The following is a 24,310-nucleotide window of genomic DNA, read 5'->3' as shown; positions in this document are numbered from 1 at the left end:
AGCCAGTGCTCTTGACCACTGAGCCATCTCTCTAGCCCCTTACTTTTCTTTATGTTTTTAGTATGTCCTGAATTTCTTGAAACAATCTTATAATCATTAGATATTATTTTTATATTTTCCTCTTTTCTTATAAATGTTTTGATTTTATAAGATGTCTAACAAATTACATCCATAATATCCATAGTATCCTAGAGTATCTTTCCCTAGAGTACAACATACTTCGCTGTGAGGAAAAATAAGAATGAATTTGAACATTGCTCCAGAACACAAAGCTGACCCAGATATGAGGTACATAGTAACATATGAGAACTTCACCCTTGGCTCAGATGGACAGTGGGACTAAGTCCATGCAGCTAGGAAGGATAAGACCAAAGGGAGAGACTGGACTTTGGTGGAAGCAGCAGCAAGCAGACTATTAGAAAAAAAAATAGCAGGAAAATAAGTGGGTTGGGGGTCTGTGAATATGTGAATAGAGGACAGGATCTACAGTGTATCTGTAGGCCAGTAATGCCTGAACTTGAACTAGATAGATAGACAGACAGACAGACAAACAGACAGACAATTTGTAACTAAAATGGCAAATTTGGCAACTCTGTCCATCATGTGATAATGAATAGTAAAACTACTATTTTCTGGCCAGAAATAAACAACTTGGTTACTTAAGTATTTTAGCTGCCAGCCTTTAAGATGTATGCATGCCTACAGAAAGTAATCTCAGAAGGTAACTTTCTCCTAACTGAGATAGAATACTAACCTCTGTATAAAAATATATGCCATGCTATCAGCATTATAGCTTGGGCTTTCAGGAGGGGAAAAAACAAAAACCCCTCAGAATCAAACAAGAGCACAGACAGCCTTTACCCATTTAGAAGCAAGTCTTTAACATCACGGAGGAAAGCCCGCACAGAATTATCACCTGCTTGAAATCTTTTTTGAATCTGCTTGAATGCACTTTTAGGCCTTCAGATTTCAAAGGAAGACAGACGTCTGCTCTGTTCTGAACACTTTGCCAAACATGAGCAGTCTGTCATCACCAGTTAGAGACTCTGACCTCAGTAAATTTGTCAGTCTCTTGCCTTCCACAATTAAAGGCAAGAACAGGAAAGGAAGTGTTACAGGAATTATGTGAAAGCCTATTAACTTTGGCTGTTTGATATTTATTTTACAAGTGTTTTACCTACATATATGTCTGTGCCTGGTACCCACAGAACCAAGAATAGGATGCCAAATCTCTTATGACTGGAGTTGTACATGGCTGTGAGCTGCCATGTGGGTGCTGGGAACAGAACCCAGGACCTCTGGAAGAGCTCTTAACCACCAGCCATCTCTCCAGTCCCCACATTGATTTTAACTTCCACTTCTTAAAGCCACAATTCCATATAATATGCTGACTCTACCCAGAGCCTCTTTACAGCTAAGAGCTCAATATTTTCTGCCCAACTTAGTATCTGTCATTGCTTGTTATAATAGATGTGCAAGATGATTGTCCTTGACCACCACTATAAGGACATGAGTTTTAGAAGTACAAAAGAGCTGTCCTCTCCCCTTTAGCCTCATGACCAGACAAATATTTCTGACACAGTCTCAAAGGCAAAGGTAATGTCTGTGAGCCTTATATACTGCTAACATCAACAGTCTCTGTAAGCGAAGTGAGGCCAGGCTAGGGCCAGCGTTGGCATGTGTGTCATCAGTGCTATTATCTCTTGTGCAAGCTCCATGCCTCTGGAGAGTGAGGAGACATTGCACAGTGTCTTCTGACCTTGTGGATGCCATCAGGAGCTCTCACATGCTATGTACAGCTTTAACAGATGTTCTTAGAAAGGTAGTTTCCCTGGTTGGTCCTGGGCTAACTGAATTTGGAGAGAAACAAAGGCTTCTTATAAAGATGGCAGATTAAAAGCAACATCAATCATCAAGCCATCGAGGAAAAGAATGAGGGTAAAAGTGGATAGACTCATTACTAGGACAGAAACAGTTGAAGAGAAACAGAAACACACAAAGAAATTAAAAGGATAGCAGAAAAGTATGAAAAAGTAAATAAGCCCGGGTGAGATCTATAAAGACCCTAGAAAGAAGCAAGCAGTGCAGCCACCAGCTGGCGCTTAGCTGCAGTGCATACCAGAACAGTGCAAGCAGAATGTGCAGGAGCTGCCAAGGAGGTGTTGCCTCCTCTTGAACATGGGACTATAGGTTTTGTGAACTGAAAAGAGGCTATCCTGAATACACTGAGGGTGGAGTGAAGGGCAGGACAGGGCTAGCCACAGAAATTGTGACAGAAGCGTACAGAAGAAACCAAAGCTGTGATTCTTCAAGGAAAGGTAACTAGTCAGAAGACTATAGAAAGCATTAGTGCAGCCATGTTCTGAGTGAGCACAGCATGGGAATATGACAAGTGTGACAAGCCCCATGCAGTCCTGGTAGCAGTTAGAGTATTCCTGACAAGATGTATGAGAAACAACAACAAACCAAACAAAAACCAGCCAAGATAGAGACAGGAAGGATTACGCAATGATCTGTAATGGCTGAGGGAAACAGGCACTCAGGTGCCTTCCACCATCCCTGGCCTGTGCTCCAGAAAGCTAGCATGGAAAGCACTAGCATATCAGACAGTTCCATGTGTGCAGGGCATTAAATTAGGGAATTCTTACAGAGAGTGGAGTCTTACACAGACATCTCAGCAAGGAGACCACACCCACTAACATGTCTGAATTTATGACATTGGACTCCTCCCTTTACCATGCAACTGCTAAAAAGACAACTCTTGAGTAAGAGATAACACTGGTCCTAAACAGGAAGGAACACTGCTGACCTGATAAGTTTCTTTCTTTCTTCCTTTCTCTCTCTCTTTCTCTTTCTTTCTTTCTTTCTTTCTTTCTTTCTTTCTTTCTTTCTTTCTTTCTTTCTTTTCACATTTTCATGAACACTTTGGTATGTCCACTGGTCTGTTGGCTGGCTGGCTGGCTGGCCGGCTGGCTGGTTGGTTGGTTGGTTGTAGGTTGTGTCTCATCTGAATAGGCATTTGTGACTGTCCTTTCTTTTTCCGTACCTATTTCCATTACTGCTGTGTGGCTAAAGGAAAAGACCATTTTTTTTTTTCATTTCTAACTGAACTAATAAATGAATTGTCCATTTAGTAACATTTAGCACAGAGTTATGTTAAAAACAGTGATGCTCTTGGCTGCACTTTAGAATTTCTGAGCATTAAAACTCTAAGGGGATAACTCTAAATTCTAAACAGCGACCTTTATACTAGGTCAGCAAGGTGCTTATGTGTCAAGAATGACTGCTTTCAGAATTCCTCTGAATCTAATGTACATGTAAGGTTGGAAGACGCACTAAGAAATAATATTGGCAGAACATTTATACCTAATGTCTGGTTAGGTCAGTCAGATTCCAGGAGAGTAAAGCTTTAGCAGCCAGCAGGGACAACAGTCCCAGTGGACTGTGAGTGTGCTCTGTGGAGTGTGCATGGAGTAGAGGGTTAGGGGTTAAACAGCAGGCATAGCCTCAGGTACTTCAAAGGAAGCAACACCACAACAAAAACCAAGCCAATCACCACCAGAGTCACAGCAAACCTGGAAGTCAGCTTCACTCAGTTTTCTCCTTTGCAGCCTAGGAAGATCTAACTGTTCCTAACTGCTGCAATATTAAATCTAGGAAGATCTAACTGTTCCAAACTGCTGCTATATTAAACCCTCTGCTTTAATCCAGGATGCCTGGCAGTCTTCTTGAGAAACACTAGAAGACTTACAATCCACCCCAATGTGTTAACTTCCTTATCCAGCTTCCTTTTCTTATCATTTGGCAGAGCCCATGTCTCTGCACTGTACCTCTATGACTAAGAACACTAGTAACCAGCTGTTAACCACAATCACATACAGTGTCACATTGCTCTGCCATTTCAGGAACCGTCAAACATTCCTGAAGAAAACGAGTCTAGTCCTTGGCCCAGAATGCTGAGCTTTCTCTTCTTCACTCTCTTCCAACAACTGAATCCACTGTCAGCTCTTAGATTCTGTAAGTGCAAAAAGCGCTTCATGATCTCATGAAAATCTAAGGTGACTTTTCTGGGCTCCACTTTATCCAGAGAGTAGGGGGGAGGAGACGGAGGGAGGGAGGGATCACTTTACTAGGCCTACAACTTCTCCATCCTTACTGCAGACATTATAAAAATTCCCTCTCTGCATAAAATGAATAAAATTGAAACCAACATGAGAAGTGACATGAAAACATTGTGCACAATGCCAGGAACACATCAAAAATGTGCAACTCCTCAGAAACAGCTTGGAGAATAGAGTTTACCCAACAAGCAAAATTGGACTTATCAGAATCCTACCACCAACAACTAATGAAAGGTGAACTTCACGGGGTTAACCATTTCTGAGCAAAGTTGCTCAAGCATGGGCTGCCACAAATAATTCAGGTAGTCACAGGTTTAAAAAAAAAATGACTTTGAAAACAGGTAGTAAAATTACTTAGACATGCAAATAATTAGTTGTTTGTTTGTTTGTTTGTTTGTTTAGTTACCTGGTTTCCAAAGAGGTTAAATCCATTAATCGCTTCTAAGGCTGCTTTTGCTAAACCAACAGAGCTAGAGAGAAGGGAAGGCATTATTATTGACATCCGATGAGCAAGTTTCTTTATGAACATCCATAACAATCCACACAGGAGAAAAACACCACCCGCACAGTCCATTACTTTAGTTTCATTTTTCATACTAATCATCCGCGGAAACTATCTGTAGGTTCACCTTGACCTGGATTCTATCAGGGAATGGAGCAGTTTCACTTCTGTTCATGAGCTCAAGAAAGACCAGGGTGAGCCCTGTGCAGTCACTGCCCGCTTGGGCATCATTACTCAAATCAATGAAACAGGCTTTTCTGGTGTCAATTTGGAGCCTTAAAGAAGATTTTGTGTGTCATATACTTGTTACAGAATGTAATTTAGTGTAGCCACTCAAATCTGGTCTTCTTAGGATCCAATAAAATTGGCATTACTTTATGTTCACAGCATTCCTGATCACCGTATCTCTCAATTCTCTGTAATAAAATGGGTGTTATTTCTGTCAGTGTCCCACTCGCTTGGCCTCTTACATGCTACATATGACAGTGCTGAAAGTGACTTATTTCAGTAGAAATACAACGTTCTGTGCAAGTGCTACATGCAGAGTGAGCTGTCATCCTTGCTTAGATCGTGCCCGTTTCTGCTATAACTGTTGCTCTTTCGCCCAGCTTATTTTACTCACTGCACATTAGTATTTGTTTACTCAGCCCAACCGTATACACTGCTCATGTGTACCACTGAAATCAACAAACTGTCATCACGTCAGCATGTCTCTAGTGCAGCCCCAAAGCAGCAGCAGCACTAGGAACATGTTAGGAATGCCAGTTTACACTCTTCTCTGGGAGGAGGGCTGGATAAACAAGTGTTTGCATGAATGCTACATTTCAGAATGATTGACTGAATATGAAGATTGTAGGATACCATCCTCAGGATACAGCATGGTGGTTACTATCTTAATCACAGCATGCTCACAGTCGGTCCTGCTGTTCCCTCAGAAAAGGAGGGATGAGGAGGGTCTCTGTACCCTCATTTGAATTCCAGCGACCCTCCCAAAAGATCTTGTTATAATCGGCTGCATGTGGTTTGTGGAGGTGCTCAAGTATGGAGTGTAGAAGTTGAGGTGAAGTGGGATGAGAAAAGTAACTCCAACTATACAGCGTTAAAGTCATCATCCACACTGGGGTGGGATGGTCTGGTGATGCAGCTGCTGTGCTCACCCATGTTGCTCTAAGCACCCTATGGCTTGCTCCTGTAAGTATAGTAAGGTCACTGGTTTAGCAGGTTGAACATGGCTGCAGCTGTTCCCTTGTTATGTTGTCAGGACCCTGTCTGGGTGAACAGGTGTTATATTTACATCTCTCCCAGGAAACATTAACCCAACAAGCTCAGTGGTGGGGCACTTCTGACTATGCGTAAAGCCCTGGACTCTGCCAGGACCCATCAGAAACTGAACAAATGAAAGAATAAATTAGAACCACCACACTAAGCTATTAATTACTGCCCCATGAACATTTTTAGAGGTTCATACAAACTGTTCTCAGTAACTTACTATAGGATTATAAGTGATAAGATACATCAAAATCTATGTGGATGGGAAAGTGACTTTGGAAACAGGACTTGGAGGAGTCAAGCTTGATCTGAACCAAACTCTTCCTGAGGACTGGCTTTCACAGTACCAGAAGGTACTATACAAGCTGCTAAGGGACGGACATAATCAATAGTCCTACCTAGCTGTGACACCTATGAATCACAGCAATGTCAAGCAGGGCAAGATATGCTGGAAGGTAGAATAGTGGCATTGATTTTTTGATGGTAACCAAAAGCTGTCTACTGGGTCTTAAAGCCTGATGATCAGGAAAGAAACCATGCCTGGTGTCTAGCCAACTACTGAGGTCATGAATCTTAGGGTAACCTTCTGTTGCTACCTTCCTAAGGGTGTTCTAATATCTATCCTTACACTCACAGATAGGCAGAGATCTCATCCTCCACAAAAGAAACTTTTTTTCTGCAGCAGATGGAGAATGCCACACTGGTCAAAATGCAGATAGCAACTGACCTGATCATGGGGTATCCAGCCCCAGTTAATACATCTATAACAGAATGCCTACAACAAAGTCTCAAGGAACCTCGTGGAAAAGGAAAAGAAATAGTGTAAGAGCCAGAAGACCTGAATGTCTGCTGTGGACTCATTCTTATAAATATGGCAGGGAAACCACATATGTGAAATCTCAACAATATGGCTCCTTAAGCAAAACCTGACCAATGACAATGGCAGGTGACATGCCAACTTAGGGGAAATCTAGTGGACCACCCTTAGATGAAGAGTGACAGGTGATTAACAACTGCTGAGAGGTGGAGAATGAGTTGTCTCCAGGGATGAACCCACTAAATGACAAGTAGTCAGACCTAAAATAATATCCGTACAAGCAATGCTAACAGACTCAGTATGTTGTATTTATATTTATGTATTCACTTATGTATGTAATAATAGTAATTCAAGAAAAAGAAGATACTAACTAGAGAGGGAATGGAAGGCTTGAGAGATGGTCAAGACAAAATCTAGAGGACTGAAAGATTTCATTAGATTTCTATGAAATATTTAAATTGAATAATAATTGAACACAATTTTCCCATGTAAACTTCCTGTTATGAAGCAAGCTTTACCTGGCTACTAAAAGATAAAACTAAGATATAAAATGAGACCTATAGATTCCCATGTTCTATACAACTCTCCTGAGCACACACACTGAAATCCTCAACATCATTCTTCAAGATGTGACATCAACTTTCATTATAAATAAGTGGGATTTGCTCCAGGGATAACTGCCTGGCTTAATAATGAAAATGCAAATCAATGTAATTTATCATTTCAACACTCTAAAAACATATAGTTGTATCAAACAAAGAAGAAAGAGCATCTAGAAAAAGTCACTTGTATAAGAAAACCTCCTAAGAAAAATCGTCAAGAAACTAAGAGTGGAATTCGATCTACAGAAACCCTAGAGCTAGCTAGTCTGCAGTTCCAAATTGGCATGACTAAGAGAGCATCATAGTAAAGATGCCAAAGTTCCAAACGCCAACAAGACTTTTGTAGATATTGACAAGATTATTCTACATTTATAATAAATGTTAAAAATAATTCTAAAGCAAAGAATAAAGTGGAGGAATCAGGCTATGCCATTTCAAAAGTATTATACTGCTGTCTAAGTATATCGACGTCCATGTGGAACTAACTCATAGAAGGCATACACATAACTTAGAAATAGATATGACACATATGCCCATTTAAACATTATCAAAAATAATTTGTTTACACATGTGTATTGTGTACACGTGTGTGTGAACATAGATATCACTGTATGTCACCATGTATATATATGTACTGTGTGCCATGGCACTTGTGTGGTGGGAAAAGAACAACTTTGATTAGTAAGCTCTTTCCTTGTATTGTAGGTTCCGGAGATTGGCCGGACGTCATCAGGTTGCAGGGCAAGCACGTTTACCTACTGTGCCATCGATTTTTTTATGCTAGTGTTCAAACTCCAGGCCTTCAGTTTATTAGGTAAGTGGTCCATTAAGCTACACTGCCTCATTGGATTTTCAAAAGTGAAAGTGTTTCAGTGAAGACAGTCGGTAACAAATGGTGCTGGGAGCTCAATATCTAGATAGGCAAATAAGGAAAAACAACATCCCTCAAGCTCAACCTAAGCCTCACACTTTTTATCAAATTACTGAAAGTGGATCATGAATGTAAAACTATGAAATTGTGCAGGGGTTGGGGGTAGGAGAAAATCTTCCGCAAAGACTAGGCATAGAGCTATCAAACACAAATCATCAAGCATAAAATAAAGAAGAGCTCAACTGGACTTCACTGGAATTAACAAACGTTCCCATTACAAAAGCCTCTATTAGTACTAGGAAGAGCAGGGTGGACAGATGACTCAGAAGCACTGACTGCTCTTCCAGAAGGTTTTGTTCCCAGAATACTCATGGCCAACAATCTGTAACTCCAGTTCCACAGGACCCAAAGCCTTGTCTGACCTCTGCAGGCTCTCGTATGCAGGTAGTGAACAAACATACACATATACAATAAAACATTTCTTAAAGATTAGGATAAGAGTTGTGGATATAACTCAGTGCAGAGCACTTGCCTAATGTGCATGAGGTCCTAGGTTCAATCCCTATTGCCTCAATAAATAAACAAATAAAGACTGGCATATAAAACATATATATGTGTATATATGCATATACACACATATATACACATACATATATATCCACTTACATATATATGTGTACATATACATATATATGTGACTCTCAAAAATTAGCAAAAAAAATTATAACTAGAACATTGACAAAAATATACTGTGATAGAGTGTGTGGCCTTGCTGGAGTAGGTGTGTCACTAGGAATGTGGTCTTTAAGACCCTCATCCTAGCTTCCTGGAAGTCAGTCTTCCACTAGCAGCCTTCAGATGAAAATGTAGAACTGTTATCTCCTTCTGCACCATGCCTGCCTAGATGCTGCCATGCTCCTGCCTTGATGATAATGGACTGAACTTCTGAAACTGTAAGCCAGCCCCAATTAAATGTTGTCTTCTATGTTTATTTGTATGGACAAATCATACAATCTTAAATTATTGTAGCTTTGTAATGTCTTGTTTTAGTTGGGGTGAATATTTTATCTTTTTATTTTTTGACTTAGGGTTGAATGTAGCCCAAGCTAGCCTTAAATTCACTATGTAGTCATAACCTTGGACTCCTCATCCTCCTTCCTCTGTATCCACCTTCCAAATGTCCATATTGTAAGTCTCAGTGACCAGGTCTGCCTTTCTAGTAAGTACTGAAATTGGAAAATGTGACTCTTCTAACTTTTCTTTGTTTCACAGTTGTCTTGCTTAGCATGGGTTTCAAATACTCAGGAGGCTGGACAGAAGGATAATTTAAGTCTAAAAGCTGGGACTTAATAGACTTCTATCAGTAAACACAGAAAAGGCAACCTCTCAAAAGGCAGTGGTGCTGGGGAGGAGAAAAAATGAATGGCTATAGAGCAAATTTGGAAATGGTCTTACAAAAGAAATTTGGAATGGTCTTACAAAAAACAAACACTGCACCTTGATTAAAATACACATTCACTGATTATTTATATTTTAAACTTCTTTCCAAATATATTAAGTAATTAAATGCTATAAACGGACAAATACACTAATTTGTTATTCACTTGCTACTCAAATCTCTGGCAACAGCAACTCATTTCTATTGTGAGCTTACTTTGTACTGACAAATAATATGTACTGTTAAAAGAATTAAGAAATACTTCAATGGCACAAGGAATTAATTAATGATTCTATCATTAGTTGTTGACTAAATTAAGTGATTGTTCAATAGAACATATGCTGGTAAGATACTTGTAAGCTGATACCACATTTTTTTTTTGTTCTAGCATTCATTTAAGAGAGGTAAAATACTGCAAGATATTTGTAATAAAGTAATCTATTATTAAAAAAACAAATCATGCCTAGAGAAGATGATAGAATTAAAGCTAGGTAATTTAAAATATGCCAAGAAGCCTACAAACTCCAAGACACAACACCAGGCTCACAAACTCCTATTCAGACCACTTGGCCTTAACCCCCTGACTGCTCAATCATATTTATGGGACAAGGACTTTCAAGTACTGCAAATGTACTGATGGCCATGCACGGTTCAGTATGGAAAACATAGCAAAATGGATGGAGAGAGCTTCTATAATAGTTAAATTAGAAAACAAAAACTTACACAAAAGTTACTAACTAGGCCAGGCACAGTGATATACCCCTTTAATCCCAGCACACAGGAGGCAAATGACAGCCTCCAGAAGACAAATCTCTTGTGAGGTGTTAACCAGAGCAACTTGTGAGATACTGTCTTAAAAAAAAAAAAAAATCATTCTGAGTAAGGAAACCCAGAGCCAGAAAACAAACATGGTATATGTCATCACTTATAAGTGGATAGTAGCTGTAAGGGACAACCATGCTACAACCCACAGGCCCAAGGAGAAACGTAACAAGGAAGGTTCAATGGGGGACATGAATCTAGGAAGGGGAAATAGAATAGAACCACAGGTGGACTGGCAGTCGGTGGTGTCAGGAACAGGAGGAATCAAATTCAGGGAGGATGGAGAAAGAGTGTATACTGGGAGAGACTACTGGAATTGGTTATCTTGGGGACAAGATAGAAACACAGTGCAATGGAAATTCCCAGGAATTTCTAAAGGTACCTCTAGCTAAGACTCCTAGCAATAGAGAATATGGAGCCTGACTAGGAATTTGGACACTAACCCAACCACAAAACCTTCAACCTACAATTTGTCCTGCCTATACATTTTGAGAGAAAAGTTTTATTTTAACAGGAAGGGTGAAGCTAGGTGATGAGAGAGAGAAAGAGAGAGAAGGGGGGGGCATGGAGGCAGATGTCTCCACCAGTCAAAGATAGTTTATATATATAGGTTGGGTATTGGGTTACACTTCTGATTGAGCATTACCAAACTTATAAAGCCTTTGATTAACATTTTAAAAAAATATATAAAAGCAAAAAGGAGGAGGGGGAATGGGATAGGGGTTTTCTAGGGAGGGGAAATGGGGAAAGGGGATGGCATCTGAAATGTAAATAAAATATAAAAAAATAAATTAAAAAAGAAAAAAAGATATGCTGGAGTAAAGGTGGTGCAGAAATTGTGGAAGTGGCCAACAATGACTGGTCTAGCTTGAGACCCATGCCATGAGAGGGAGCCCACCCCTGACATTGCCTGGAGGGCCAGGACCCAGAGGTCGGGTAGCACAATTGCTATCAAGGAGGCTTCATCCAGCAACTGATGGAAACAGATACAGAGACTTACAGCTAAACATTAGCCAGAGCTCAGGGAATCCTGTGGAAGAGGGGGAAGAAGGGATTATAGAAGCCAGAGAGATCAAGGACACTACAGGAAAACCCACAGAATCAACCGATCTGGGCTGTTACGGGCTGAGACTGAACTGACAACCAGGAAGCCTGCATGAGTCTGACCTAGGTTTTCTGCATCTTTATTACAGTTGTATAGCTTGGTTTTCTTGTAGGACTCCTAACAGTGGGAACAAGGGCCTTTGAGACACTTTTCCTCCTACTGGGGAGGTGTCTACTCTTATTGCAACTCCATATGCCATGTCTGGTTGATCTCCAGGGGAGGCCTGCCCTTTTCTGAAGAGAAATGCAGAAAGAGTGAATGAGGGGTGGAAGTGGGGAGGAGAGGCTTGGAGGAGAGGAGGGAGGGGAAACTGCAGTCTGGATATAATATCTGAGAAAGGAATAAAAAAATAATAAAAAGAGAAGAAAAGAAGAAAAGCTACCAAGCAGTTGCCTTAAACAATGAATACCATGCGAATAAAATGGTCACTAAAGGAATCTTAAACTACTACATATCTAATATTTTACTGGTTTTCACTTTACTAAAAACAAGAAGAACACAATATAAAAATTTTTAAAAAATAATCAATTTTAATTGTTTCACTTTTAATGTCATCTTTAATCTCAAAGCCAGAGTTACTGATGACACAGGACATGATTTGGTTGAACATAAAAGTCTATTTATGATCTACTGCTTTGAAAACTTTTCCCCAAGGTTAGGCCTTAGGATTCAATGGATACTTTATAAGTAAAACTTGAATCTTCACCAAAACGAAGAAGTTATGGGTTTAAATGCAGCCCAGAGGCAATGTGAGATTAGCTGGGTATGTAACTGGGAGTCAAAAACTGCCACTGCTATAAATAGATACCGAAGTGCTCTTTGAGCATTTAATACAGGCCTTGGAGAATGATCAGAAGACAGAGAAAGAAAGAACATGGTCTGGAATCACCCCAGTTGTCCCAGGAGACGCTGAAAGAAGCTCAGACCTAGAAAAAGCCAAAATCAGTGAAAAAGCACGGGGAAATAGCATGGGTCCAGCCAATGGTTATTTAGGAAACCCTTGAAGAGAAGTAGCGAATTTGGAGTGATTAATAGAGCCTTCTGCAGCAGCCCGAAAAAGGTGAGACTGTGCTTAGACTAAATTCAGATAAATGGAGGACGAGTACCATTTAAAGAAAACAACAACAATCTGGGCTTTAGCTAATATATATATATATATATATATATATATATATATATATATATATATATATGTATGTATGTATATTATATATACATATACATATACATATACATATACATATACATATACATATACATATATATATATATATATATATATATTAAGTGAGTTTAGCCTATAAAGGAGTTGAATGTCAAGTCAGGAATGAAATTAACCTTGGAGCCAGTCTAGCGGGGTTTACTTTTCACCCTGATGGAATCTAGTTCTGATTCTATCACTTAAGTTAAGGGGGAAAAATCATACGCCCTCCAAATTTTATTGTTTCCCTCTGTAAAGGAACTGATATTTCTAGGTGATTTAAATATATATCCTATAGCTCTTCAGTACCACAGACTGCAACTATTAAAGGACTGGTCAAGTGTAGATGTCAAAGAGTAGGACTGTAGGTTCTGAACACCAGGAACTTGTTTTAGTGGTTCAGGGACAGCAGCCTTCCTGCATACAAAGTTATACAAAGCTTAGAGCAGTGTTACCCAGTGTGCCAAAAGAATGGAGAGCCAGAGCCAAGACATAGTCATCTTCCCCATTCCCACTCCTTCTGCTACAGACAACCAGGAAGCACAGACATAGAGAGAAGTGCAGAGTGAAAAAGCATGGAAAGTATAAATATGTACCACATGACTACCGAGAGACTCCTGACTCAAGAGAATCAGTGACCAGGAACTGACAGCAGTGACTTTTTGTTTTTTGTCTTTTTCAGAGACAGGCCCTCTCACTGGCCTGAACCTTGCCAAGTCAGCCAGGCTGGTTGACCAGCAAGCCCCAAGGATGTACATACCTCTGCCTAACCAGTGTACCAACATATCCTGCATTTTAACATGAGATGGAGTTATCAAAACAGGTGCAAATAATTCCTAGGCAAAGGAGCAATCTCCCCAAGCCCAGCAGTAGATTTTTTACTGAAGCCTTCTCTAGAAAATCTAAGGATGTTATTTTAATGGGATTCAGATAAATAGTTAAAGTTCCCTGTAGGACTTAAGGAGTTGTAGTGGTTTGAATGAGAATGTCTCTCTCCCATGGGCTCATTGGTTTGAATGCTTAGTCACCAAGGAATGATAATGTTGGGAAGGCTGGAGACTTCTTAAAGGACTTATGTCACTGGGGTTGGGCTTTGGAATTTCAAAAGCCTAAGCCAGGACCCTCTCTCTCCCTCCATCCACCCTGCTGCCTGAGGATCAGGAAAGCTCTCAGCTACTGCTCCAGAGCCATGCTTCCTACCACCATGATAATTGATCAAAGCTCTGAAACTGTAAGCAAGCCTCAATGAAATGCTTTCCTTTATAAGACTTTCCTTGATCATAGTATCTCTTCACAGCAATAGAACAGTGACTAAGACACTAGTATTATTTTACAGTGATATAAAAGTAATAGCAATTCAGTAGAAAACATACTTAAAATTTTATCTTTTCTCAGAATAGAAATATGTGGTACAATTATGTTCTTGAGGTACTGAACAGCTCCCAGTCAGCAATGTCATTTAATGAGAAACAGCTGACAATCCATAAAGTACTACAATGTAAAACTATGGCATTCAGTAGGGTAAGTATATCAAATACATTTTCTCCTTACGGTCTGTTCAATCTATGATAGTTTTATCTAGAAGTATCCCCAGTTTCTAGAAGCACAAGAGAACCTGCACTGATCAATTCAAAGCCATTATGAGCAAAGATTGCAGATATAGAAAGGCTGGTAAATTTGGTGGTAGTGAGCAGATCTAAGCAGGCTCACATAATCTGGAGGTGTCCTATTACAGAAATCAATGAAGGGCCACGACTTGACCCCTAGCTGGAATTAGTTCCATATTTTACTACACAGGATAGAAGATACTGGTTGTCTGTCACTAATACTATCACTGTGTCCACGAACACCATGAGATATTTCAAAATTTATTCAGAACCACTGTAAAGTTAGAAGGTGTGTAAGAAAAAATAAAATTCACTGGGCAGATTATAAATTCTTATACAATAAACAATACAGTTAATGTTAAATGTACAAAACCTATCATACAACTTCAAATGGCAAACTTCATTACTTACCCAGTTGAAAAAAAACTGGCCAGCTACAGTTAAATTTAATTTTTCATAGCAAGAATAGAGAGCATAGCGTGATAATTTTCTAATCCTTGAATTAAAGTCTGGTGTCTGAGTTACAAGAAAACCAGTTGAAGTCTCTTAAGATGTCCACTTTTAATAGGGATTTTCGCCAGGAGTTCTTCAGAGTTTAAGATAGATTTGGTATATAGGAAAGAAGTTTAAGTTTTAATATTTCAGGATGAAAATAATACAGAGAAATCAGACTGGCATATTCTTAAGTGGTTACTAAAAAGCACAGAAGGGGCAAATACACTAAAATGAAGAATGATAACTAACACTATCTAAGCAGATCCATCTTCTCCCATATGATTTAACTGCTCTCTGGACGCTGGAATCTTAAGTTAGAGGATGGCCGAAATAAAGCATATTATAATGTTTAGTATTCACCAGGTTTGATGTCTAAATGGAGATTTCTCACAAAATTTCTCTACTTCACCAAGTTCAATGATTGCTATTATTTTGCTGTACGTGTAATAATGTTCCATATGAATAAAAATCTATAGAGAATGCTCTATAATATCAGCTTTTCAGGATTAACCTGACAGTGCTTTTTATTCCAGTCTTTTGTACTGAAATGTTCTTAAATAAGTGACACATCAGTATTCTAGTTCATACTAATGCCAGGCATTCAAGGTATACAGCATACTTAAATTACCCTAGCGACTGTGTAAAGTAACTGCTTTCAGCCTCATCTTAAGATGAAACAGAGGCACACAAAGATTACATAACTTATGCAAGTTTACACAGCTAGGATCCAGAGGGAGTTTTAAAATAAGTGTGACATATTAGCTTAATGTATTGTAGGAAATTAGTCATTGATCAAAACATACAAAGTTGTAGATATTTTTTATTTTATTATTTTTAATTTTGTGTATGTGTGTGCCTGATAGGGATCATGTGCACATGAATGCGGGTGCCTTGAGAGCATCAGACCTTGGAGCTGGAATTACAAGAGGGAGTAAGCCACCAGACAATGAATGCTGGGAAGCGGGTCTCAAATCCTCTCTGTAAGACCAGTGCATGCTCTTAACTGCTGAGCCATCTCTCCAGCCCCAGAGACACAGAGTCATTTACCAGTATTTTCTAGACTTGTTCTATTCTTCATCTAAGTCTCAGCAATTCAAACTAAGCTCTAGTGATAACTTCTGCTTAAATTCTTTCAGTGCACCACCTACCTTTCAGAAAAAGAGGAGAGCCTAGAGACTCAGACTGTTTTTTAATCAGTTAAAGAAAAACCCCCAGGGCATTAAGTTAAGCTAAATAAAAGATGCCATCAGTTGTTAAGGCTATTTCTCCAACAACAAATACAGAGAATGCATAAATTACCAACATTAGTCATTAGCTATCGTTGCTTATTCAAACACAAGTTACAACTCAACATGGCAATGACAGTCAGGCCAAAGAATGCTAACCTTCACTGATAAGTATGAGAGCCTGTGATTCAGGTAGAAATGATTTCTGTAACGAATCTCACAGGAATTGCATGCATAGCTGGTGTTTGGACATTTTGACACACTTGATATTTTAAGTAATGCAATTACAGAGGAAAAGACACAAATGGTTTACCAGAAAGGCCAAGCTATGGCAAAAGAGAGCTAGATGAACTGTGGATGAGAAGTGGGAGACAGGCCTTGCTCCTTTCAGACATCAGTTTATATTGCCAAGAACACTGCTTTTATTTTAAGTGAATCCTACTTGGATTACAAACAGGAAAACAACCTGTACTGGAATCAACACAGAGACAACAGATCCAATCTAAAGCTCTGGAGTCTTAGTTTCATATTTAAATCTACACCTGTAAACAACATTAAGAACATCCTCAAAACTGGGCAAATACCTTGAATGCAGTTCTGTGCTGCCGTTATTATATTTGCTTCCTCTTTCCCAGACACCAAAGTCAGGAACACGGTAAACTCTCTCTACACAAAACACAAGGTTTTGAATAAAAGAGACCTAAAATAAAGGGAAAAAATAAAATATAAGAAGACATGCAACAGTGAGAAGAATAATCACACACCATCTGAAATCACAGTATGAACTTACCGTCTAGAGAATATTGTCTTCCCTTCTTTTTCTTAATGACCTCATTCTCCAGGCTGATCTCTAAAGCTATGTAACCAAGGGTGACCTTGAACTTCTGGTCTTCCTTCTTAAGTGCTGGGATTACAGGTGTGTGCCACACCTAGTTTGGGGGATGCTGGAGATGGAACTCAGGGCTTTGTATATTCTAAGCAATCACTCTCCAACTAAGCTATATACCCAGACCCCAAAGTACTTAATTAACATGTTGAATTCTTGTCATTACTACTCTCTGCTATACTTAGTTTTCCAAATACAACTTTTAGTTTTGGTGAGGACCTAATTAGCATTATACAGTACAGAAATAAAATTTAAATCCATTCAGTGTTCCAACTATAACTCTTCAGTGAGGTCCTATTATCGTCTATGAGGGCTGTGCATCAGAGGAACTAGGTAAAACATAAAACATATTTTATACTGGGTAATATTTAGAAACTAAAATGACTATATAAACTACAGACACATATTAACTGTAAAGCTTTAAAGAGTAAGAGGATAACCTTTTAAAAAGTAAAAAGGAGCTTCCTTTTCTGCAAAATCTGGTCCTATGTTGATCAACTGGAAGTTTTCAGTCCACACTTCCAGAAAGTTACTTTTCCTTCCTGTCCTTTCTGTAACTATAGGTCCTGATTATGAACACAGTCCACAGTTGGAAGCTGTGCAGGACAAGGGAAACTAAAGAGAGCTTCACCAAGATAAATGAAGCCATGTGGGCGTGCTACACCCTCTCCACTGCATTCTTACAAAGACAGCAACCTGGGGACAGTCCGTCTGATTTTTGTTCTCTTTTCTTCAATCCTTTTCTGACAATAAAGCCAATTTCTTCTGCAAAGGTCCTGAGTGGTCCTTTCAAAACAGTTGGAGGTGATATTCTCCATTCCCCAACAGCTAATGGCAGCAATTAGATGTGAACTACATCTGGTGTATGTTAACAATGCTGTGTCTTTCATTTCTTCCACCACCATGGTCAACTATTTTTCACATCATTTAGTCAAAACTGTTTTGTGAATCCTGACAGTGTCATTTCATGGCAGACCTTCAATCCCTTCTTCATCTACCGATTCTCCTCACAGGGCTCTGGGTATTAAACTGACCTCTGCCTGGTGCCTTGGGTTCCAAGCGGTTCAATCATGTTAGCCTTGCTCATTTCCAGATAAAATGCTCTTTTAAAAAATGAATTTTCCATCAACTTCAATCGAAAAGGATGCAATAGCTGATAGTTCTCATTGTTCTTACAGCCACAGCCACAGCAGTGTCTTTTGTTTCATATGTTGCCCTCCACCACCTCGAGTGAGTATGCATGTCTGTCTTCTCTTGTCTGTAGTTATAAAACACCACCAGCTCTCAAACTGGTTTTTTCCCTTAACTCATTTTTCAGCAAAACGAGAAACTGAGATGAGATTTCTGCCTATATGCACTATTTATGTGAATATCCACATTACTAGAAAATATTAATGTGATATTATGAAGTTCTGTCTTAAGCCTTGGTAGAGTTATTATGTAGCTGAACAGTATTACTTTTAAATTTTACATTGATTTATTTTGTGCTTATGTGTGTATGCATGAGTTCATATGTATTATGAGTATATGTGCATGTGTATGCTTGTAACAAAAAGAAGCTAATATTCCTTGACTACTATTAATGAACCTCTCAGCTGATCACCTTTTTGTTTAAAGCAGCTCAGGATGAAAATACAAATCAACTCTCCTCAGTCATCTTTTACATGTCAAAAGGAAATAATTATTTATTTAAGACACTGAAGTCATATAAAAAACATGAGTTAACCTAGTATGTCATGATTAAGCATAATTTACAAGCTAGGTTGAAATGCAAATTACTAACAGGCTTTTAAAAATATGATAAAACTAACACATCCAAAAAAAATTACAAAACTAATATTTTAAAGTCTGAATTCAGCTTTTAAAAAAAAAACCCAAAGATACTGATTTGGATTAATCATAAATTCACTGCCTGATCATAAAATTAACAAAATGACAGCAATATCAAAATAAGAGCTTAATTTTAAAAATTCAAATATCCCACTAAAAACAGGAAAAAGTATTCATCAGAAGATCATTGATAGCATCATCTATATATATTAATATAAAATATATATTATATATAACATATAATATATATGCTATCACAGGAAGCTGAAAAGATATATAATAGTTCTAGCACATACATAGCCACTGAATTCTTGAGGATTGCATTTGTTTGCAGAGTTCTGACAGGTGGTACAGTTAGCCATTAATGCATTTAGTGAAAACTAAGTCATGTGCTACCTATGTGAGCTTCCAAATTATGCCCCCCAAAATATAGAGGATTTCTGCAAAGGCATGGAGACAGATAGACAGGAAGACAAGGAAATTCTGGTGACAGAAGGAAAGAGCTTATCATCAAGCAAGAAATCTGGCACACTTAGCATTTCGGGGGGCCAGCAAGATGACTAAGTAAATAAAGGTGCTTGCTGCCAAACCTGAAAACTTTAGTTGTATTCCTGAACCCAAATGGTGGAGTTCAACACCCATGTGTTGTCCTTTGACCTCTAGAGGGGTATCACAGCACTCACACGCTGCCCCATGAATGCAAAATTATTGTACTGAGAGTTATTATTCCTTTACTATGTAGCTGTTTTGAATCAAAGTAGCAATGACCCAGGCTTAAAGTCTGAATGTATATGACCTTGGGTAGAGCTTCATTCCTTTTCAAAGACACTGTCTAAGAATTCTAACAGATCTGTGGATAGTAAAGACATCCTAAATTCCAGTGTCCCTGTGGTATGGATGTTAACATTATCAATCACCCAGTGATAAAACTGTAACTTCAAACTCCACCATGGCTCCATATCTGACTTCTGTAAAAACACTAAGCCACAGATCTCACCTGAGGAAGCTTCACCCACATTTAGGTATGCTTTCATTTCTTCTGAGTGTCCACTTCTCTGCTAATTCTCATGCTCAATAAAATCTCCAAATCTGCTTCATGAACTGGTTATTCCTGAATTTGGCCTGACTCTAAATAACTAAACTCTAGGTCTCATCAGGCTGCTGAGGAGAACAGCCGGGAGGTTTGCCTGGACCTGGAACAATGCCTACCTGAAACACAGACAAATCACTAAACACAAATTCAGTCATTAACTAATCATGAATTAACACATCAAGGGCCATATATTACAAACAAAACAGACTGCAGAGAGAAAAAGAAAGATACAAACTGCACCACAGACATAGGCATCAGCACCAGCATTTGTGTGAGAAGAGACCTGATACCTGGGATGATTGAATATATTAGTTAAATTGTTCACTTTCTTTATATTTGTCTCAATGAAACCAAAATACAAAACAATACATAACACTGAAGCAAGACCAGGCTTAAAAAATCATAAATGACAAATTATCAGGTTCAAGAATCAAGAAGGGAGAGCCGTTAGAGAACGTCTGAGTGTGAAATGATGAGGAATACTGTGGAGAATTTTATGCTAAATAGTTAAGGCTTGTGAGTGGAAGACGACAGTCCTTGTAAAATGTGAATTCCTAAATCCAACAAAGAATATGGTCACACAGTAAATAGAAGTTGAAAAGGAAAATGGCCTTTACTTCCATTTGGAAGTTTGTACTTTGCATATAAACCATAAGATGTGACTTAGTACTTGGAACAGGATAGAAAAGAACAGTCACAGAGTAGATGAATTTATATTCTTTAAAGATATCTTTTTATTTTATTTGTTTAAGTGTCTTGCCTGCTTATACACCATGATAGGTGTGAAGTACCAGTGAAGGCCAGAAGGTGCCAACTCCCCTGAAACACTCTTACAGGCAGTTGTGGGTTGTCATGTGGTGCTGGGAAGAGAACTAAGCCATCTCTCTAGCCACAGATTTATACGTATTTATTTTCAGATGCATAAAATAATGCAAGACAGTATCTCTGAAACTGAATAAAACATTTGAAAACCCTAAGATGCCAAGATAACTTACATGTATTAATTTTCTAAAGAAAAGTAAAAAAAATAAAACTCAGAAAAACTACATAGTCTCATAGTAAACTGACATAATTTTCATTGCATACTGATGACTAAAGAATGCTGCTGTAGTCCTAAATTCCTAGAGTTTCTCATACATTAGGAGTTATCATATAATTCTCCCTTAGGGGTTAGAACAAACAAAATGTGATAACACTGACTCTTGTTAAGGACTCTTCCATTTTCTGATTAGCTTATTTCAAAAGCTCAAAGAATGATACTAAAATATTCTACCATCTATGTACATAAGCTATAAAAACCCTGTAATTAAGATGACTAATACATGATATTCTTTCACAAAGAAGACTAAGGCATAATTTATTAAGCCTCACTGGTGTTTAATGTCCCTAAACTGCTTATACAAACAATATCTTTACATAACTAGGTGTTAAGATAAACGACTTCCTTCCTTCAGGGATGTTGAAAGTAGAGTGTAACTGAGCAGAGGATATGTGTATGATCAGCAATGGGTCTTCAGACAGCCTGGGAGACCACTTCCTGTATTCAAGCAGGCGCTAGAGGGGCCAAGCATGTTTCCTATGAGCACTCTGGAGTTCCTGTGCACATGAAAACTTGTGTGTTCTCCTTTCATTCCTCTTCCTGGTCTCCCGTCTATCCCTTCACTGTAAATCAGAGCCGTGACAGCAACACGTTGACTCCTCTGAGTTCCCTCAGACAAGCACTGAGACTTTGCACACAGTGCTACTCATTTATTTGACAGTACAGCAAAGTAAAATTTCAAAAAATAACTTATGAACCTGACTGAAAAAGGATGTAAAAATTCCTTTTAAGTAAATTTAAGAGGAATACAATAAGTGAGTGATTCCTTCTAGATAACAAACCATTCACTTGGGACAAATAAATTGTGTTTTGGTTTGTGGCATAAATTCCAAATTATTTATTAAATCCAAATAATGTATAATATAGTCACATGATGAAAATTAGTTACTGAAAATGGTACTAGGAATTCTTTTTCAAGATAATCACAAGACTGTGTGACTTATTCATCCCTTCTGCAATCTTCTGTGGCCCAGAGGATTTCCTGCCCAACTGACATCTTGGTTCCTATTTAATAAAGAGAATAAGATCAGATAAGGCTCACTCTTAGCATTTACAATGTTACAGTTTAAAGCATTAGATTTAAAAACTAAAAATGATCCCTCCATCTATAAACTGTATCTCATCCTATCCAGACTAATCAAGAACTGTGTTCAGTCAGTGCCAAATGATTACATTTTTACATCTATAGTGAGTATTTCCCATTATCTCATTTCTTCCACGTGTGTCAGCAAGGTATCTTAGGGCTCTGAGGAAGTGGGACAAGCGCTGGCCATCACTGAGCTGCATCCCTGACCCACTACTATCACATTGCTATTGTCCTTGCCAGGAATACTTCTGAAAAGACTTCTTCATTTCTGTTCTGTCCCTCCTTCTTCTTCCTGCCCCAAAAGATATTAGTCCCACTGAAATCCCTCCCACCAATCTCAAAGGTGTCTTCAATGATATATAATCTTGATTTGAGTATTAACCGCAAGTAATTATAAATAGTGCCTCATTCACTTTAAAAGTATTTTCACATGGAGATGAAGTACATGGTTATCACTCATGACAATGGGGCAAAAACACTGGTAAAATTTCAGTCCACATCACTGATGTCTTGCTATGACTGCAGAGGTGACTATTCCTTCTTTTACAGTTACTTTCTTTTTAACCTATGCTTTGTTCTCCTTCACTAACTCTTCCCCTTTGACATTCTACTGATATGATGAGGATTCAACTCTCCTCCAGTTGTATTCATGCTTCAGGTAACATGCAGTTCTATGATTTAAATGTCCTATGTAATTAACACCAGAATTCTCATCACTAGTCAAGCCATCTCTCCTAAACTTCCAACAACCATTGGTGTGGCCCCTTGCCTTCAAAGTTCAATAGATACTCTGAGCTTAAAATTTGTGGAGCTGACCTCTTAACTGCTACATGTAATGATTCTCTTAACATTATCTCTATGTCAGTTAACAATTCTGGCCAGCTATGCCTGATTACAAAGGTGGTGTAATTGTGATATCTGTCTCTTTTGCACTACTCATCTATTCATAAATGTACTTTTATCTATTATATCTTAAATAAAATATCTTCTTCTAAAACATAAATCTGAGTTATAGTTTTTCTCCCTTGTTGATTTAAAGAACTGATTTCTGCTCTTCCAAATCCAACCTCTTGCAATTGAGTCTTTACATAATGATGAAATCAACTTAAGACATGTTCCTACCTCAAACTCCCTTGGCACGTCCTAACCCTTTCACAGAAATAAAACTGCAGATCCTTAGCATGGCCTCTGACCTCTCAGATGTGATATAGCAAGCTCTGACCATCTACCAGTCCAGGGGTGAATGCATGGCAGGGACACACAATGCAGCAAACTTTACACTGTCTGACCCTCTACGTAAAGCCTTCGCCAGAAGTTTGTGTAATTTATTTCATCTAGGATTTTGAATAAATACTTCTTCCACCACTGGCTGTTCTAATGCACTCCACTTACAGTAGTTATCTATTGGATCTCTTTTCCCAATTCTCCAATATCAGTGTATATCATGACAAATTCTCCATTATATTTATTAAATAATTACATATAGACTTTCATACATAACTAAACCTGAATATATTGGGTCTCATTGGCAGAGTTGAGGGTTCAAACAGTATGTTCTCATGTGACATATGTATCTCATATCTGTGCAAGTGAAATAAGGACATAACACTCAAAATACAGAGAATAACATCTTTAGCCAGACCATTCAGTTCCACTTCTAGCATTACTACCACATGTGCAAACTTGAAGCTATTTAGTGACTCTATACATTACTTTCATCATTTGTAACATGAGAATAACTCTCTATCTGAGTATTCTATATATTGAATAAGTCGAGAATATGAAAACCAGTTTGGACAGTAACAGCTGCAAGGGGAAGGATTCAGACATGTGTAAAGGCAAGGCCATCTTCTGATGCCAGAGACTGGATTTAGAGAGTGGATTTTAGCTTCTGAAAGGTCAGATTAGCTGACCCTGATTATTCTACCTAGCAAAACTGCCCATGATAAAAACTGACCAAAGCATGTCTTAAGTATAAACCAATTCTATAAAGAATATTGGGAACTAAAGAAACACACACACACAAACACACGCACATGCGCGTGCACACACACACACACACACACAAAGAGAGAAATACTCAAGAAGCTATAAGGAAAAGATAAAGCAACTAATCAAAGCTGTCTAGGAAAACATTATAAAATGAAGACAAGAACAAGAACAAACACATCTGTTAAAACAACTCTGAATATTAATTGTCTCAATTCCCCAGTAAAAAGATACATCCTAAAAGATTGGA

The 24,310-nt window shown here is 38.4% G+C and overlaps 1 protein-coding gene across 8 annotated transcripts in view; it reads right to left on the bottom strand.

Annotated features, from left to right (window-relative positions):
• Positions 1–24,310, bottom strand: part of Phkb (phosphorylase kinase regulatory subunit beta) — a 171,014-nt gene that overhangs the window by 91,210 nt on the left and 55,494 nt on the right. For all 8 annotated transcript variants that reach the window (XM_034523099.2, XM_034523100.2, XM_034523101.2 and 5 more), the window contains 2 exons: positions 16,661–16,776; positions 4,528–4,591 (listed from right to left, as the gene is read on the bottom strand). In XM_034523099.2, coding sequence (XP_034378990.2) covers positions 4,528–4,591; positions 16,661–16,776 — 180 coding nt within the window. The remainder of the gene's footprint in view (positions 1–4,527; positions 4,592–16,660; positions 16,777–24,310) is intronic.

This window comes from Arvicanthis niloticus, chromosome 18 (assembly GCF_011762505.2).
Source record: "Arvicanthis niloticus isolate mArvNil1 chromosome 18, mArvNil1.pat.X, whole genome shotgun sequence".
Lineage (NCBI taxonomy): Eukaryota > Metazoa > Chordata > Mammalia > Rodentia > Muridae > Arvicanthis > Arvicanthis niloticus.
This window is presented reverse-complemented; position numbering and strand designations above follow the sequence as displayed.